Source organism: Mandrillus leucophaeus, unplaced genomic scaffold, assembly GCF_000951045.1.
Source record: "Mandrillus leucophaeus isolate KB7577 unplaced genomic scaffold, Mleu.le_1.0 Scaffold1155, whole genome shotgun sequence".
Lineage (NCBI taxonomy): Eukaryota > Metazoa > Chordata > Mammalia > Primates > Cercopithecidae > Mandrillus > Mandrillus leucophaeus.
This window is the reverse complement of record NW_012099821.1, coordinates 733021-751017: the sequence shown is the minus strand read 5'-3', so window position 1 is coordinate 751017 and position 17997 is coordinate 733021. Positions and strand designations below refer to the sequence as shown.

The window sequence follows — 17997 nt, the reverse complement described above, 5'->3', positions numbered from 1 at the left end:
CAATATTTCATATTATTCAATCAGTATGTATACTATAAAGGACATGCCAAATGATTTTGGAGGCAGACTAACATAACTCATTCTTAATTGAATGACCCTTTTTAAAATCTTATTTTCAACAAGTCAAAAATACTAATGTCTTGTAATCATTACCAGTCCTGGCAAGCAATAAAATTTAGATAGCCATGATCTAAAATCAGATAATCACTGACATCTTATAAATAGCATTTTAAACTAAAAAGCCAAAAAGGATTTAACTTGTTCACAATTCTATTTTTAACTCTGAGTGATGTGGAACGTGCCGCTGGACAAGTCATTTGTCTTTTCTAACCTTAGATTGTGTTTCCTTAAAACAAAGCTAATACAACTTGGTGCTATGTATAGTTTCTTGTGCATTTGGCAGTGTTGGGAAAGGTGACATAATTCTAAACACAGGTTCATTTTTTACTTGAGAATTGCCACTCCAATGAAAACAATTCCTGTGGGGGAAAGCTTTCAATGCTAGTAGAAAGAAACACATTAATAGTGTAAGAATGAAAACTAACAGATATGTAAATGCATGGGCAGCAGTATGTTAAAGTGGACATGATTGGAAAGCAGACAGACCTCAGTTTTAACATTGACTCTATATTTCCTCCATGTAGGAATGATAGAAAAATTAAACTGCATAAAGCCTTAGTTCTTTATCTGTAAAATAATATCAAACATTTTTAGAGCACCTAATACTGTGTCAGACACATGGTAGGTATTGAATAAATGTATGTTTTTTCCCCTTACTAAGGACTATCAAATGGGCATGGCAACAGGTATAAGATCATGGGTCTAAAGAAAAGATACGCTGAAACTATGTTACAATATGAAGCATGTGTTATAAATTCTGAAATTAGTAGCATTTCCATTGTTATTTTTTAAATTAACTGATATTCTCCATAATATAATTACATCAAGGAAATGAAGACTTTATTACAAAATGGAATATTTTGAAAGATGAAAAAAGCACAAGGTCTTTGAAGGTCTCAAATAAATTTAGAACCAAGACAGCTATTCAATATCTTTTTGCCCTTTACATATTCTTTATATATTATTTTTAAATCCCCAAAACATATGTGGTCCTCAATCCAAACCCTGACAATCAAAAATGACAAACTGAGGAGTATGTTTCCAACCTTTTGTCCATGGTCATATAAACATTTACATATAACTTTTAATTTTTTGTTTACAACTACTTTATATATGTATGGAAACACTTGGAAAAAAACCTTCGTATCAATAGAGGTGAATCTAACAATGATAACTATATTTTAGTATCCAAACCAAGAAAGACTGCTAATAAAAATTGTGTTTGAAAGGAAATTCTAAACTGGTACTTTCCCAGGGAATCCAGGATATGTAGTCACAATAGACCAAACTCATTGCTGGTAGTTTGATAGCTTTCCAGAATGCAATTATTCCATTATTTAGTCAATACTTTCTTAACTGATGCTCACTGAGGTTGTTTCTAGATCTAGGCCACTTCAAAAGGCAAACAAAAGAAGTTATGAAATAAATACTCATTTTTTGGTAATTATTTTCCTACAGAATAGAACCCTAAAATTACATTGCTGAATCAGAGGGGTTATGCTTTACAATAAAAAAATAATATTGTCAGAGCTTATTCTAGAAAGAATGTAACACTTTACACCCCCTCTAATGACATGTAAGAGTGATCATTTGTCCACAAGGAAAATCCTATAATTATATGGATTGATTTGATCCTTTCTTCTAATCAAATTATGTTTTTTGTAGTAATATTATGTTTCTTGCTGATATTTTAAATTGGTAATTATTTTTTCTAAATTGCTGGTATTCATTGTTTCATATGAATGCAAAATCATTTTATCTATTTTGTATCTAACCAGTTAGCTGGAAGTCCATAGGAAGTGCCAAAATGCTGAACAGAGCTGTATTAAATTCCATGAACATTTTGGAAAAGGTGACATTTTGTTAATCAAAGGATAAATTATATGTCTATATTTATTTGTTTTATATTATTTAATACAATTTTTATAGTTGTTTTAATATAGACTGACTGTGGTTGAGTCACTCTTCTACTTTTTAAAATGTTATATTATCATGATAAGAACACTTAACATGAGATATACCCTCAACACAAATTTTTAAGTATACAATACAATATTGATAACTATAGGTAGAATGTTGTACAGCAGATCTATAGAACTTATTCATCTTGTATAACTGAAACTTTATGCCCATGGATTAGTAGGTTCCCATTTCCCATGCCTCAACCCCTTGTAACCACCATTCCACTTTTGAATTCTATAAATTTGACCATTTTAGATACCTCGTATGAGTGGTAAGGTTTGGGTATTCTGTGACAGGCTTATTTCATGTAGCATAATGTTCTAAGGCTCATCTATCCTATTACACATTGCAGAATTTCCTTTTTAAGGCTGAAGAGCATTCCATTTTATGTACATATTTTATTTATCTATAAATAATTTCCCAGATATTAGCTATTATGCATAATGCTCCAATTAACATGGTACTGCTAATATCTCTTTGAGATCCCAATTTAAATTCCTGTAGAAAATATCTAGAAGTGGGACGCTAGATCAAATGGTCTACTGTTAATTGTTTAAGGGACGTCCATACTGTTTTCCATAGTGGCTACACCAATTTGTGCTCCCAACAACAGGGTGCAAAAAGTCTAGTTTCTCCATATCCTTGTCAACACTTTTCTTTTGTGTTTTTTAAATATAAGCAATGCTAATAGGTATGAGGTAATATTTCATTGTGGTTTTGATTTGCATTTTCCTGATGATTAGTGGCATTGGACATTTTAAAAATACACGTGTTGGCCATTTGTATGTCTTTTTTAGAGAAATGTATATTCAAATCTTTATCCTATTTTTAAATTGGGCTATTATTTTTAGCTATTGAATTGGAATATTGTCTTATATATTTTGGAGATTAACCCTTTATCAGATGCACAGTTTCCAATATTTTCTCCCATTCTATAGGTTGCCTTTGCACTGGTGATTGGTTCCTTTGCTGTGCAAACGTTTTCTAGTTTGATGTAGTCCCACTGGTTTATTTTTGTTTTTTTTTGCCTGTGCTTTTGGTGTCACATCCATGAAGTCATTGCCAAGACAAATGTGAAAATATTTTTCTGTATGTATTCTTCTAAGAGTTTTACATTACAATTCTTACATTTATGTCTTTAGTCCATTTTTAGTTGATTATTAAGTACAGTGCAAGATAAGGGTCCAATTTTATTCTTGAATGTGGATATCCAATTTTTCAATGCTATTTTTGTAGAGATTAAATTAGTAAAACAACTCCATCTACAACAGCACTAAAAAAAATAAAATAAAATACTTAGAATAAACATAGCTAAGAAGGTAAAAGACTTGTTTACTGAAAACTACAAAACACCAAATAAAGAAATTAAAGAACACAAACAAATGCAAATACATCTCATGTTCACAGATTGGAAGATAATATTATAAAAATGTCCCTATTACCTAATGAGACCTATAGAGTCAATAAAATTTCTATTAAAATCCTAAAGGTTTTTTTTTTTTCCAGAAATAGACAAAACAATTTTATATTTCATATGGAACCATAAAAGATTACAAATAACCAAATCAATCTGGAGAAAGAAGGATGAAGTTGGAAACATCATACTACCTGCTTTCAAAATACCTTATAAAGCTACAGTAATCAAAACAGTATGGTATTGCATAAAGGCAATCATATAGACTAATAGAACACAATATAAAATACATAAATAAATCCATGCATATATGATCAACTGATATTCAACAAAGGTGCCATGAACACTCTTATTTTCAACTATTATCATTTCCATTTCTAACTGTATATACTATTTCTACATACATTTCTAACTGTAATTAGATATACATTTCCAACTGTAATACTATTTAGCTAGAGAAGCTATTACATCTTGCATTTCTATCTTGACATTTGACATTTTAATATTAAAATATTAGTACAAGTTATTAAATTATATTAATCATTTAGCTAGTAATAAATATTCTTGTTTGTGTATGTAATTATAATAAGCAAATACAGATATTTGGTTCCTTTTTCTAAGTTTATGCTTACTAGTTTATATTATTGTCTTGCATTATCTAAAATCTCCCAAGTGGTACCAGTGGATGAGGTCAGACATTTTTGTCCTAATCTAGATTTTACCACTTAGTAGATGTTTCTAATTTGTTTCTGGTAAATCATTTGGTTACATTTAAGTATTTTTTGTGTATTTTCCTTTTACTTAGAATTTTTCTGAGGATTTGCTACTAAGCTCTAGATAATGTATTACACCTGTGTTTCTATAATTCTACTTCACCTCCCTTATTTTGTTTTTTAGAAAATTATTTCATTCTTTATATATAAAACAGATTCAATGAATGTAATTTTACAAATATTATAAATGTGTTTCTTTAAAAAAACTTTGTTGGTATTCTGACAGTGCAATAATGTTTCATTATTAATTTAATTTGCACTTTTATGACCATTATATTATTTACTAATGTTTCTCTTTTATTTTTTCATCAAAAATGAATGCAATTCTCTCGTCATCAAGATCTATTTCTCATGGATATTTTTATGTAAATTAAACATACAAATATCAACACTTAGTATTGCATATGAGCCAGAATAGTTGGGTTACAAGATGTGCTCTAATAGTGGTTAGACATGTGTCCTCAAGTAAATTATTTCTTCTTTCTAAGGTTCTGATTTTTAATCTATAAAATAAGAAGCTTGAGTAAGAGCATGGGATTTGGACAGAATTGGGTCTGAATTCTGGCTCCGACACTTACAAATTTCTATGTATTTGTGCAAGTTACTTATGCTTTATAAGCTTTTGTTGCCTTACCTATAAAATGGGTTTAATAAACTTAACTAAAATTTTCATTAAGATGAAATGAAATGATGCAGAAAAACACTTCAATATAGTAAATAATCGCTGCTTTAGCTATTAAATTAAGGTAAAGATTTCTATGAAAGTACCCAAATATAGAACTCTATGAATACATATGTCCAAATGTGTTCCAAGCATGTTACTATGTGGTTTCACATCTGTCAGGATATTTTTAGAAGATAATTATCTTTAGGCCAGTTTTTACTGTTCAAAAAGTTAGTATGTGTTATGGGCTGAATGATTATGTCCCTCAAAAATTCATAGGTTGAAATCCTAACCTCCAATGTGACGGTATTAGTAGGTTTCTTTTGGCAAGTAATTAGGTGCTGAAGGTCGAGCTCTCACAAATTAGTACCCTTATAAGAGCTTGCTCTCGAGGCCGGGCACGGTGGCTCAAGCCTGTAATCCCAGCACTTTGGGAGGCCGAGACGGGTGGATCACGAGGTCAGGAGATCGAGACCATCCTGGCTAACATGGTGAAACCCCGTCTCTACTAAGAAATACAAAAAACTAGCCGGGCGAGGTGGCGGGCGCCTGTAGTCCCAGCTACTCGGGAGGCTGAGGCCGGAGAATGGCGTGAACCCGGGAGGCGGAGCTTGCAGTGAGCTGAGATCCGGCCACTGCACTCCGGCCTGGGCTACAGAGCGAGACTCCGTCTCAAAAAAAAAAAAAATAATAAAATAAAGTAAAATAAGAGCTTGCTCTCTATTCTCAGCCATGTGAGAATACAAGGAGAAGACAGCTATTTTTGCAAACCAGGGATGTACCCTCACTAGACACCAGATCAGCCAGGGACTTGATCTTGGACTTCTTACCCTCCAAAACTACGGGAAAATAAACGTTTTTTGTTTAAGCCACCCAGCCCATGGTAATGCACTGAAGCAGTGTGAACTGAGAGCTCATCTAAACTATATTTCCTTTATAGTCACAATCTACAGTAAGTGATAGAACACGCTGCTGAATCTTTGAACTAAAAAGTTCATCTCTGCTTTTATTTGATGTTATAATCCTTCATATTGCATAATTTTTAAATTTGCTAATCAACATAATTAAATATTAGCCTATTAAATTTTTATCACAGAAAGTACAATTCTTCCTGCAAGAAATCTATTTCTCTTTTATCAACATAGTCTGAGTAAATCCAAGGCCTGAAAAAATACAGACATGGGATCTTGAATATATTTTCCAAAAGCATATCAGGAAAGTATTTAGTGACAGAATTCAGTGTTCCTTTGCAAGAGAAATTGAAAACTTCAACTCAAATTTAACTTCTCATATAATGTAACTATAAGTAATTTTTGAGGATTTCATTTATGCAGACATTTTAAAAATAATAGATGAAAGTTTTGTTTTGCAAGACATAAGGAATTTCATTCATTTCTTTGAAGCTTTGGAATGGTTTCTATACCAATATTCCAATCTAATAACTTTGATTCAGTTCCTATGATAGCCTAAGAAAATAGAATCTGTGTGATACCCAAACTAGATATAAAAACTTATAAGGAATGCTATGCTTTTGGAAAAGATGGTCATTGTAAACTTTCTCAGTAAATTCACTGATACATTTGTCTACAGATATTTCTAAGCCTTGTTCTATTAAGTCTTGGTGGGCATTTATCTAATATAGTTTACAAAAGTTAATTTTGATTATCAGTTTGTCTAACTTTTTGCTTTATCTTTGAAATGTGCTAAATTCTACTTACCTCCCTCTGTGTTAACAGACAGCACACAGCTTACCCTATGACATTTGTTAAGTTCCTGGAAATTTGTAACTAAACTATCAGCTGTTTTTAAAAACAACGTTGTCAGAGGATTGTGAAAGTGCATTAATTAAAAAACTAAGAGCTGAATTCATGTACATATGTCCTTATAATACTATTCAAAAACCATATTAAAACTTAGATGCAATAGTATATACCTTCTTTATGCACATATATTTTCATTTCTAAATGTACTGTATAATTATTTTTGAGTGGAAGATTTCTAAATGTTAAGAACAAAAGAATAATCACAAAAAGCATATTTATTTTATGTTCTAATCCAGAAATCATTACTTTTTTTGAGAACTCCTCAGAAAACCTTGAGTTTGTGCCAGTTGTATGACTCAGTGTAGCACTTGGTAGTTGCTATAACAAACTAAAATCTTGGTTGCTTAATTCAACAAATGTTTATTTGTCACTTACACAAAGTCCAATACAGATGTTTCTAGCTAAGCTATTTTTCTGAGCAATTCAATCCAAGAAAAGAATTCCAAGGTCTAGGTTGTCATCATCATATGATTCTGCTATTTTGGAGTACTTCATTTCCAGACAGTGAGTGAGATCATAGAAAAATCATATATTTCATGGCCAGGCAATAATATGTTCCCTCTATTCTGTTAACCAGAGCCAGTTACATGGCTCCAACCTAACTGCAAGAGAGGCTGGGAAGTTTAAGGTGCCTCTGTACTGATGAAGACAAAAGTGGGAGTTTTCCATACAAGGTGTACCAGTCCCTAATCTTTTCCATACAAGGTGTACCAGTCTAGAACCCTTTTGAGTATGTAAAAATTGGCAATGAAAATGAAAATCCTCAGTAATAGTTTGTTATACTAAAGTTATCCTTATTAGGATCTTGGTTTAAGGAACTGTATCTTAAATGTGGTATTTTTTATCATTTGTGCATAACTCTGTGAATTTTATCAAATTTCTTAGGAAACACATTTTATTTTATTACAGCCATCCTAAAAATTGAGTAAAAATCAAAATTTAGCAATCCACCAGGATTTGATATCAGAAATACCCAAGAAAAACACTATTGCACAGTAACAGACAGATGAAGTGCACAGTAAATATTCACCGTTATGACTATATTCCAGTGGTTATGCTTCATATTGGAAATAGCTGTCATGTACATGTTGACGGGGCACATTATTGCCTACATTCTGATTTTCTTTTTTTATGAATTATTTTGCAAGGAATTTTTTAGGGGATTAGTTTTGCCAAATAATATAATCAACCAAAAGAGAGAAATGTATATACTATAAAAGCCTAGTTGGAATTACCAGTAGCTGCAACACTGAATTCATCAGATGCAAACTGTTGCAGTTTCTAACAATTAAGCAACATTTTGCAATACAAATATGAAAATTCATCAGGAAATATGTGATAACAAGTTTATAAAATTACATTTGTACAGGCATAGACTTGGGTTCTATCTAAAAATATTGAAGTTTAAGGTTTACACAGAAAGTTGGCCTGAAATTTTATATAAACTCATCCTAAAAATACGCATTTTTTTAAATATAACATTTGGTTGTTTTGAACTTGATATCTGACTAATATTGTTTGCTAAACCAGTTAGGCTTTCTGGCCTGAATTGGCAATTTCCTATAAGCTAACATTTATTGTAATTTTCTTTCATCTACAGATAATTAGAATTTTGGAGCATACAAAGTATTTGCTAAGTGAAGATACACAACCTATAACTTTATATAGCTGCCATCTAAAGTCCTTGTTGTAAAACCAATTACATTTAAGGCATCATAATTACAAGAGTATAAAATCAAAATCTGTGAATGTTAAGAATTAAAACTGAACTAATTATTGGTCTCAAAATGTTTCATGTTTAGGTAAGTGAGAGATGCATTAAGGGCTTGTGATAATGCCTTAAAATAATTCTGCCTAGCAGCACTCCAAAACATGTTACTTGCAGTTAGGGTCAACAATACATTTCGATATTGCCTAAGTGATCAGTGGCATCACCATTAAACTAATAGTTCTATAATTCTGGGTCTGTTGAAGTATCATTGGTCATTAATCATCATTTTCAGAAAAGTCCACTTTTCAATAACATTTGCTTTTTTTCTTGAGAGAAAAATATGAGCCAATAATTAAACCCACAACTTCCAATTTAAAAATATGTAAGCTCAGCCTTTATTTATTACTGGAAGAATTCATCCATCTGAATACTTGATACAGTCGTAATTTTTAAAAGTACACATAAAGTATGTAGAATAAAAAGTTATAATCTACTGTAATAAACAATATCACTTAAGTATTAATTAAAACTAATTAAAGTAACAGAAATGTAAGGTAGGCAGAAAAAGGAAGAAAATAATCACATGAGTTTACTCAGGTAAAGGAAGCTACCACAGTTATATGCAAAGTTGACATTGCTCATCCTGGGACCCAAAAAAAGTGGAAAATACCATGGCTTATACCATCTATAAAAAGGAAACATAATTTACATACAGAAATAAATTTGTTCTAGATATCTAGTGAAAATTTGGCATATATGAGGTGATTGAACCTAAATTATTAACAATTTTGCCACATAAAAGTTTGAGAATTTTAATAATCATTGATAGGTAAGAGCATCAGAAAAAAGGTCACTTATTTGTGGACAAATAAAGTACTATGTAACAAAAAAGCTATTACTAGATCGACTGATTTTCAATGTCATCATTGTTTATAATAGCATAGATTCTTTTCTACCTATCATAATCTTCTAAGAACTCAATCTTGAAGACAGTGTTTATGGTGACTCTAAAACAGAAAATCAACCCAGAGTTTCTGAAGAAATTTGGAAATCAGTGGATTGTGAACAAATATTATAAAATATTTACTATTTATCAAGTGAGGAACCAGAAATAATGACAGAAACTAGCATTTGATGGGAAACATCAGCATATAGATTTAAGAACCTCAGAAAAACGACAAGTAGGATAAACTAAAAGATATCTACAACAGGACCCATCACAAATTGTCAAAAAACAAAAACAAAATCTTGAAAGCAGCACTAGAACAGTGACAAATCATCCACAAATGATACTCAATGGTATTAACAGCAATTTCTCATTAGAAACTATAGTGGCCAGAAGGAGGAGGAATAACATGCTCAAAGTGCTGAAAGAAAAAGACTATCAGCCAAGAATTCTAAACCCAACAAAACTAATCTTCAAACATGAAAAAGAAATAAAGAAGTTTCCAGATAAATAAAGACTGAGAGAACTTGTCACCTGCAGAGTTGCTGTACGAGAAATAAGATCTTCAGACTGAAACTGAAGGACAGTATGTGGTAATTCAGTTCCACATGAAAAATAAAGAGCATGAGCAGAGGTAATTACATAGGTAAGTATAAAACACAGTATAACTATATATTGTAACTCTTTTCAATCTCAAGAAAGAACATAGGTGACTCAAACAGCATGTGGGGAATGGTAGAATTGACCTAGGAAACCAAATCTTACATTTGAGTTCAAGGATTCTTAGCTATATCAATGTAATGAATCCTAGTCAAAGAAAAATATGGTTCCTTCCTAAATACATGTGAACATTGAAGGCCATTATTAAATATTATTTAGCCAAAAATCTAGCCAAAATTTATACAATTATGGCTAAAATATATGGAATAAAATAACTACCTGAGGATAATGGATTAGAAAGATGATTGAGTTATCAGCTAAACTGTTAGTAAAGTATAGCCATTGTAATGTGGATCCTGAAGACAGAGTGTTAGGGTTTGATTCCTGGTTGCAACTCTTAATAGCTCTGTAATATTAAGCAAGTCATGAGAAGGAAAAGAGGGAGGGGAGGGAAGTCGAATCTGTCATTTGGAAGCTGGCCTGGCATGTTCAGTTGGCCCCATAATTCTCCTATGGCAGATTTGCACAGAATGTAACCCTCCGATATGTTGTCCATAAGCATAAAATGAGACAAGCAAGTCATTTCACAATTTTGTCTAAGCACAGACAAAAGCAAAGTCAGCTTGACACCTACAAAAATACTAAATATCCATCTTTTGGCTAATATAGAGGTGCTATCTCTCTCTCTCTCGCGCGCGCGCTCTCTCTCTCTCTGTCTCTGTCTCCCTCTCTTTTTGAGATAGGTTTATGTTCTGTCACCCAGGCTGGAGTGAAGTGGCTGAATCATAGCTCAGTGCAGCCTCAAACTCCTGATTCAAGGGATCCTCCTGCCTTAGTCCACCAAGTAGCCGGGACTGCAGGTGTGAGGCAGCATGCCCAGCTAACTTTTTACTATTTTTTGTAGAGACAGGGTCTCACTATGTTGCCCAGTCTGTTCTCCATCTCGTGGCCTCAAACAATTCTTTCACCTCAGCCTCCTAAAATGTTGGAATTACAAGTATGAGCTGCCATGCCCAATCTAATTCTTTATTAATTACATACTTATCTTCACTCTAGTCTGCCCTTTCAAAACTTAAGATTTATTGAGATATATTGCTTTTTGACAGCATTCAATCGAGAACAAATTTCTACTTTCTTAGACTACTCCCCCAGTCACCCAACTAAAACCCAAATTCTATAACATGTTCTTGTTTTTTGTTTTGTTTTGTTTTTTTGTTTTTTTTAGATAGAGTCTCGCTCTGTCACCCAGGCTGGAGTGCAATGGTGTAATCTAGGCTCACTGCAACCTCTGCCTCCTGGGTTCAAGTGATTCTCCTGCCTCAGCCTCCTGAGTAGCTGGGACTACAGGTGCATGCCACCATGCCCAGCTAATTTTTGTCTTTTTAGTTGAGATGGGGTTTCACTATGTTGGCAATCAAACTCCTGACCTCATGATCTGCCTGCCTCTGCCTCCCAAAGTGCAGGGTTATAGGTGTGAGCCACCACGTCTGGCCAACATATTCTTTTAATGTCCTTTTGCTGAGACAATCTATGGTTCCCCATAGTGTATGTTCTCTCTCATCCCAGTGAGTAACAAACCGAATTCAGTCAACCACAGAAGTATCCCTCATGACCTTTGGATAGACAGCATTGATATCACTTAACCTTTCTATACTTTATTCTCCTGATCTACAAAGTAGGGCCATTAAATGAACATTTTTCAATGGGTTGTTGTGAACATTTGATTAGATAAAACATATAAAGTATGTAGAATAATGTGTGGAACACAGTGAATACTCCAAGGTAATTAAAAAGTGAGAGAATCAGCTCAGAATCCAAGGCAGTACATCTCACAACAAGGTACCAATTTTTTTTAATAGATGTGGAGAAGCAGAAATGCACATTGAAGGTATAAAAATGTTGAGAATAGAGATTAATAGAAGATTTTTGAAGCAGATTTCTCTGAAGAGTCTGTTCTAAGCCTCACCATCTGCAAGGGGATATAATGAGAAATATCTCTTCAGCACCTCAACTGAAAGAGGGGATCTTCAAAAAGCCCACCTGAAGAGCTTTATATACATTCTGATAAGTTAAAAACCATGGTAGAGTACACTATTGTCTGACTAGACCTTGTAAAGGTAAGAGACAAGCTAGTTGACAGTTGACAAACAAGCTACATAAGTGGCTGCCCAGAAATTGGACTGTCCTCTCATAGTTTATGAAGACAAAGAATATAGGAGTGTCTTCCTATGTAGACTTTCCGATGTAGGCCACATATAATCTCATGTGTAAAAGACAGCCAGGATAAAGTCCCACTGGTATTATATTAGTGAGAGATTATAATATATAATAATATATTATTATATTATATTAGCAGAGGAAATCTGAAATTATCTCTGGATTCCCAGGGAGGAAAATGTACTACCTTATTAAGGAATTACAGGCGAATATTCCCCAACATTAAGGGATATCCAAAACTCTTTGAAGGTGCTCACTAAAAAGGCTTAGCTTGAAACAACTGTCAAACACATGGTGAAAAAACAGTTTATAACAGTAACGATTAAGAACATTTTCCCTTCCTTTCTTATTTGTTTGCCATCCTCTTCTCCCCAGTATCCCATGCTGCCTCATAGCAGAGAAATCAGAAATCAGAACCATAAATAGAAAGGCAGCAGAAAGCAGAGATACCTGTCATGCTCTCCGTACCCACTGCTGACCTCCAGCACTATGGTAGCAGAGTTCTAAAGTGGCCCCCATGACCTTCAGCCCATGGTGTTATTCTTGTGATTATGTTATATTATACAGTACAGGGATTTTGCAGATGCAATTAAGGACTCTAACCAGTTAACTTTACAATGGGCAGGTTATCTGGGTGGGCCTAGCCCAATCACACGAATTCTTTAAACACAAAGAGTTTTCTTCAGCTGACAGAGAAGAGAAAGATTCAAAATGAGAGAGAAGGTGAACAGAAGGAATTCTTCATTGCTGAGATGGAGAGGGCCAGATGGATGGAGCAGCCTCTGATGGCTGAGAGTGACCCTCAAGTAACAACCAGCAAGAAAACAGGGATTTCAGTTCTGCAGCTGCAAGGAAATGAAATCTACCAATTTGAATGGACTTGGAGGTGAACTCTTCTCCACAGCCCTAAAATTAGATCACAGCTTGGCCAACACTTTGATTTTAGCCATGTGAAACTCTAAGAATAGAACCCAGTTGAACCAGCCCAGACATCTGACCTACAAAACTGTGAGATGATAAATGAGTATTGTTTAAAGCTGCTAAATTTATGGTAATTTGTTATGTAGCAAAGGAAATTAATACACACATATAGCTGGCCTATCAACCTACAATGAAGTCTGGATACTGGCTTCTTACCAGGCTAGATTTATTATTATCCCAACTGAGAATATTTGGCAACTAAAAATGATTTATAGGGCATTTTATGACTTAAGAGTGATCATAAAATCATTACATTGAGTTTTCAAAGGGCAGGAAAAGAACTTCTCCAACTGAACAAATAATAAAGAATGTGGGAGACATTATAAAATTCCTTTGTAAATGCTTCCTGTGAGTTGTAATTGTTCAGTAAACCAGTTATTTATTGGAAATCTAATAATTGCTTCTGGTTATATTTTAATAGAGGCATGCACAAACCCATATTAATGTTAATTTAAAAATCTCTGACAGGAAAACAAAGTTACTATATTGAAATTTTTAATCTAAATACATCAAAATTTTGTGAGATTATTGTTACCAATAACAAATAAAGCTACTTACAAGTGGACCTTATTGTTAGACGTGGCATGGCAATGTAAACATAGAACCTTTGAATCAATGAATATAAAATTCACAAAGGATCACATTTTACAGTGGAACAAGTGGTTTCAAGTATAGCAAATCTGAAAATGAAAACATGATATTCAACATTTTACTGATTTTTTTATGGGCTAAAATCAACTCTGCCATCTACAAGTTAAAATGGTTTAACTACACATCTGACAAAGGTCTAATACCTAGAATCTCTAAGTAACTTAAACAAATGTACAAGCAAAAAAGAAACAACACCATTAAAACCTGAGCAAAAGACATAAACAGACACTTTAACATACACACGGTCAACAAGCATATGATAAAAATCACAATATCACTAATAATTAGAGAAAAGAAAATCAAAACCTCAATAAGATGTCATCTCACACCAGTCAGAATAGCCATTTTGACTGAATTACTAAAAAGTAAAAAAATAACAGATGCTGGTGAGGTTGTGGAGAAAAAGGAACACTTATACGCTGTTGGTGCGAGTATAAATTAGGTTCAACCATTATAGAAAGCAGTGTGGCAATCCCTCAGAGACTTAAAACAAGAACTACCATTTGATCCAGCAATCTCACCACTGGGTATATACCGAGAAGAATATAAATAGTTCTATTATACAGACACATGCACAGCGATGTTCATTGCAGCACTGTTCATAGTAGCAAAGACATGGAATCAACCTAAATGCTCATCAACAGTAGAATGGATAAAGAAAATGCGATACATATACACCATGGAATACTATGCAGCCATAAAAGAGAATGAGCTCATGTCCTTCGCAGGAATGTGGATGGAACTGGAGGACATTATCCTTACAAACTAATGCAGGAACAGAAAACCAAATACAGCATGTTTTCACTTGTAAATGGGAGCTAAATAATGAGAACACATGAACACTTAAGGGAGAACAACACACACTGGGACCTATCAGAGAGGAGGAGGGTGGGAAGGGAGAGAGGATCAGGAAAAATAACTAATGGGAACTAGGCTTGATACCTAGGTGACAAAATAATCTGTACACCAAACACCTGAGTCATTTGTTTACCTATAAAACAAACTTGCATATGTACCCCTGAACATAAAAGCTAAAATATTTTAAAAATGAAAATAAAAAGACAAATTTGATTTAAAAGAATTAAAAAGTAAAACAGTTTAATACCTTTGTTAGAGAAAAAAATTATCTAAAAGCCTAACTCAAGCAAAAACATTAACTTCTTCTTACAAAACAAACAAAAACTTTACAAAGTTTATGAGTGGTCAAATACATACTGTCAGGCTAAAATATCAAGGTCAACATTATATTCTGAGTAATGTTATCTTTTCCACACATTAGGTGTGTGTGTATATACATATATATAACACACACATATAGAAACTTATAAATATATGTGATACACAATATTTTATGAGATAATCTCTCCAAGTAAAAATTAATTTTAAATGTTAGCAAGACATTCAAAATGTTTAGCTAGTTTTCTCATTAACAAAAGAGTCTAATACATCTATAAAATAACTAATGGAATAAAACAATATGTTGAGAAACAGCTTAGAAAACAACAAAAGCATTTGAGCCAGCAAATGGTTGTCAAAGATTTGTCTAAAACTTTTCATTTGTTTAAAAAAACACACAAACCCCAAATTTCCTAGGCAATACCATTCAGGACATAGGCATGGGCAAAGACTTCATGAATAAAACATGAAAAGCAACGGCAACAAAAGCCAAAATTGACAAATGGGATCTAATTAAATTAAAGAGCTTCTGAACAGCAAAACAATCATCAGAGTGAACAGGCAACCTACAGAATGGGAGAAAATTTTTGCAATCTATCCATCTGACAAAGGGCTAATATACAGAATCCACAAGGAACTTAAACAAATTCACAAGAAAAAAAACAAAAAAAACAACCCCATCAAAAAGTGGGTGAAAAGTATTAACAGACACTTCACAAAAGAAGACATTTATGCAGCCAACAAACATATGAAAAAAATCTCATCATCACTGGTCATTAGAGAAATGCAAATCAAAAGCACAGTAAGATACCATCTCATGCCAGTTAGAATGGTGATCATTAAAAAGTTAGGAAGCAACGATGCTGGAGAGGCTCTGGAGAAATATGAACACTTTTACACTGTAGGTGGGAGTGTAAATTAGTTCAACCATTGTGGAAGACAGTGTGGCGATTCCTCAAGGATCTATAACCAGAAATACCATTTGACCCAGCAATCCCATTACTGGGTATATACCCAAAGGATGATAAATCATTCTACTATAAAGACATATGCATGTGTATATTTATTGTGGCACTGTTCACAATAGCAAAGACTGGGAACCAACCCAACTGATAGACTTGATAAAGAAAATGTGGCACATATACACCATGGAATACTATGTGGCCATAAAAAAGATGAGTTCATGTCCTTTGCAGGGACATGGATGACGCTGGAAACCATCATTCTCAGTAAACTAACACAAGAACAGAAAACAAGACACTTCATGTTCTCACTCAGAAGTGGGAGTTGAACAATGAGAACACATGGACACAGGGAGGGGCACATCACACACCAGGGCCTGTTGCGGGGTTGGGGGATAGAGGAGGGATAGCATTAGGAGAAATACCTAATATAAATGATGGGTTGATGGGTGCAGCACACCACCATGGGACGTGTCTATGTATGTAACAAACATGCACGTTCTGTATATGTACCCCAGAACTTAAAGTACAATAAAAAAAGAAAATGTTATAACATGCAATTTGAATGAACTCCATAAGATTGATGCAAGTCAAATCACCTAAAATAACCTATTTAATAAGCAGTATTGTATGTACCTGACTTGGAAAAACAAAATTGGTATCTAAAAGGATATAAATTTAATGTTAGGCATGGACTCACAGAGGGTTTGGATGGCTGCCTGGTCTTTTCTGAGTCCTTAAAGATTCCATTACTAAAAACTGCCGTCCATGACATACCATGGAGTAGACAAAATGGTGTAAATTCCTCTAAATGGGCATCTTTGGTAGAATGTAACTTTATTGGCTTGGCACAAATGGAAATAAGGTTATGATTAAAACTCTATCTCAAGCATTAGCTACTATAGCTAAGTTTACTGCAAAGGCTATAGGTGCCCAACAAACTTTTCTAAACTCGCTTGCTAATTTTTTTTGTAGATAATCAAGTTGCCTTGGACTGTCTGTTGGATGAACAAGGGGCAATGTGTACAATAGCTAACACTTCCTCCTGAACTTGGATAAACACATCTGGTATTGCAAAACCTCATTATCACTGAATAACCTCTTGCAGTATTCTCATTCAAGCATTCTTCACTGTCTTGACAATATGACTGAAGGAGGAAACCTGTGCCACTGTTTCTACCATCATCTTCACCAAAACCAAAATATGGTCTTCATGATGTGTGGAGACTCCTCACATGCATTGCAGTGAACATTCCTTGTAGATCAGAAAACCCTGACTGAGAAAACTCATTTTTGAAAAGTAACCTAAAGAGTGACATTGAAGTAGATTTTAAGTAAGCGTGTAATTGTTTTCATGGTTGTCACTGGACTCAATCTCAGGAAATGGAATGAGAGACATTCTTCAACAAAGAAGCCAGGATAGTGGAATTAAAAGGGTTTCATCTCAGTGCTTCCACAAGTATGAAGTGCATACATTTATAATGTTCACTTATTACAGGGTAAATATAAAACTGATTCATTTAAATAATGTTCTTTTTCAAGAATTCAAGGAACACAGAATTTTGTGAAATCTTGTATTTTTACTTAAGTGCCTTTCTTTTTCTTTCTAATTCTACCCCCCTGCCATCTATTACTTTATAAACCAATTGATACTAAGTAGTTTCTTGGGGGATGACATATTAGCTAAAGATTTCCTATGTAGTGAATGAGAATTTTGGAGCATTTGGAGTAAATTTTCCCAGTATTTGAGGATTTCCCACTTCCTAAAACTATACGAACATTAGATATCAATATTTGTAAGCATTGATAATGTAATTTATAGTGAAATTGTTTTTTCATCTATTACTGGTAAGCTATATTATCTTCACATAGCCTTGTAAATCATTTGCATTATTTCATTTTCCTCTGATTTTATTTTCACTTCCCTTGTAATGTTA

The 17997-nt window shown here is 33.5% G+C and overlaps 1 protein-coding gene across 1 annotated transcript in view; it reads right to left on the bottom strand.

Moving 5' to 3' along the window:
• Positions 1-1278: 1278 nt before the first annotated feature.
• CNBD1 (cyclic nucleotide binding domain containing 1) overlaps positions 1279-17997 on the bottom strand; it is a 517073-nt gene continuing 500354 nt past the window's right edge. The window contains exon 11 of the mRNA XM_011998293.1: positions 1279-1512. Coding sequence (XP_011853683.1) covers positions 1505-1512 — 8 coding nt within the window. The 3' untranslated portion in view covers positions 1279-1504. The remainder of the gene's footprint in view (positions 1513-17997) is intronic.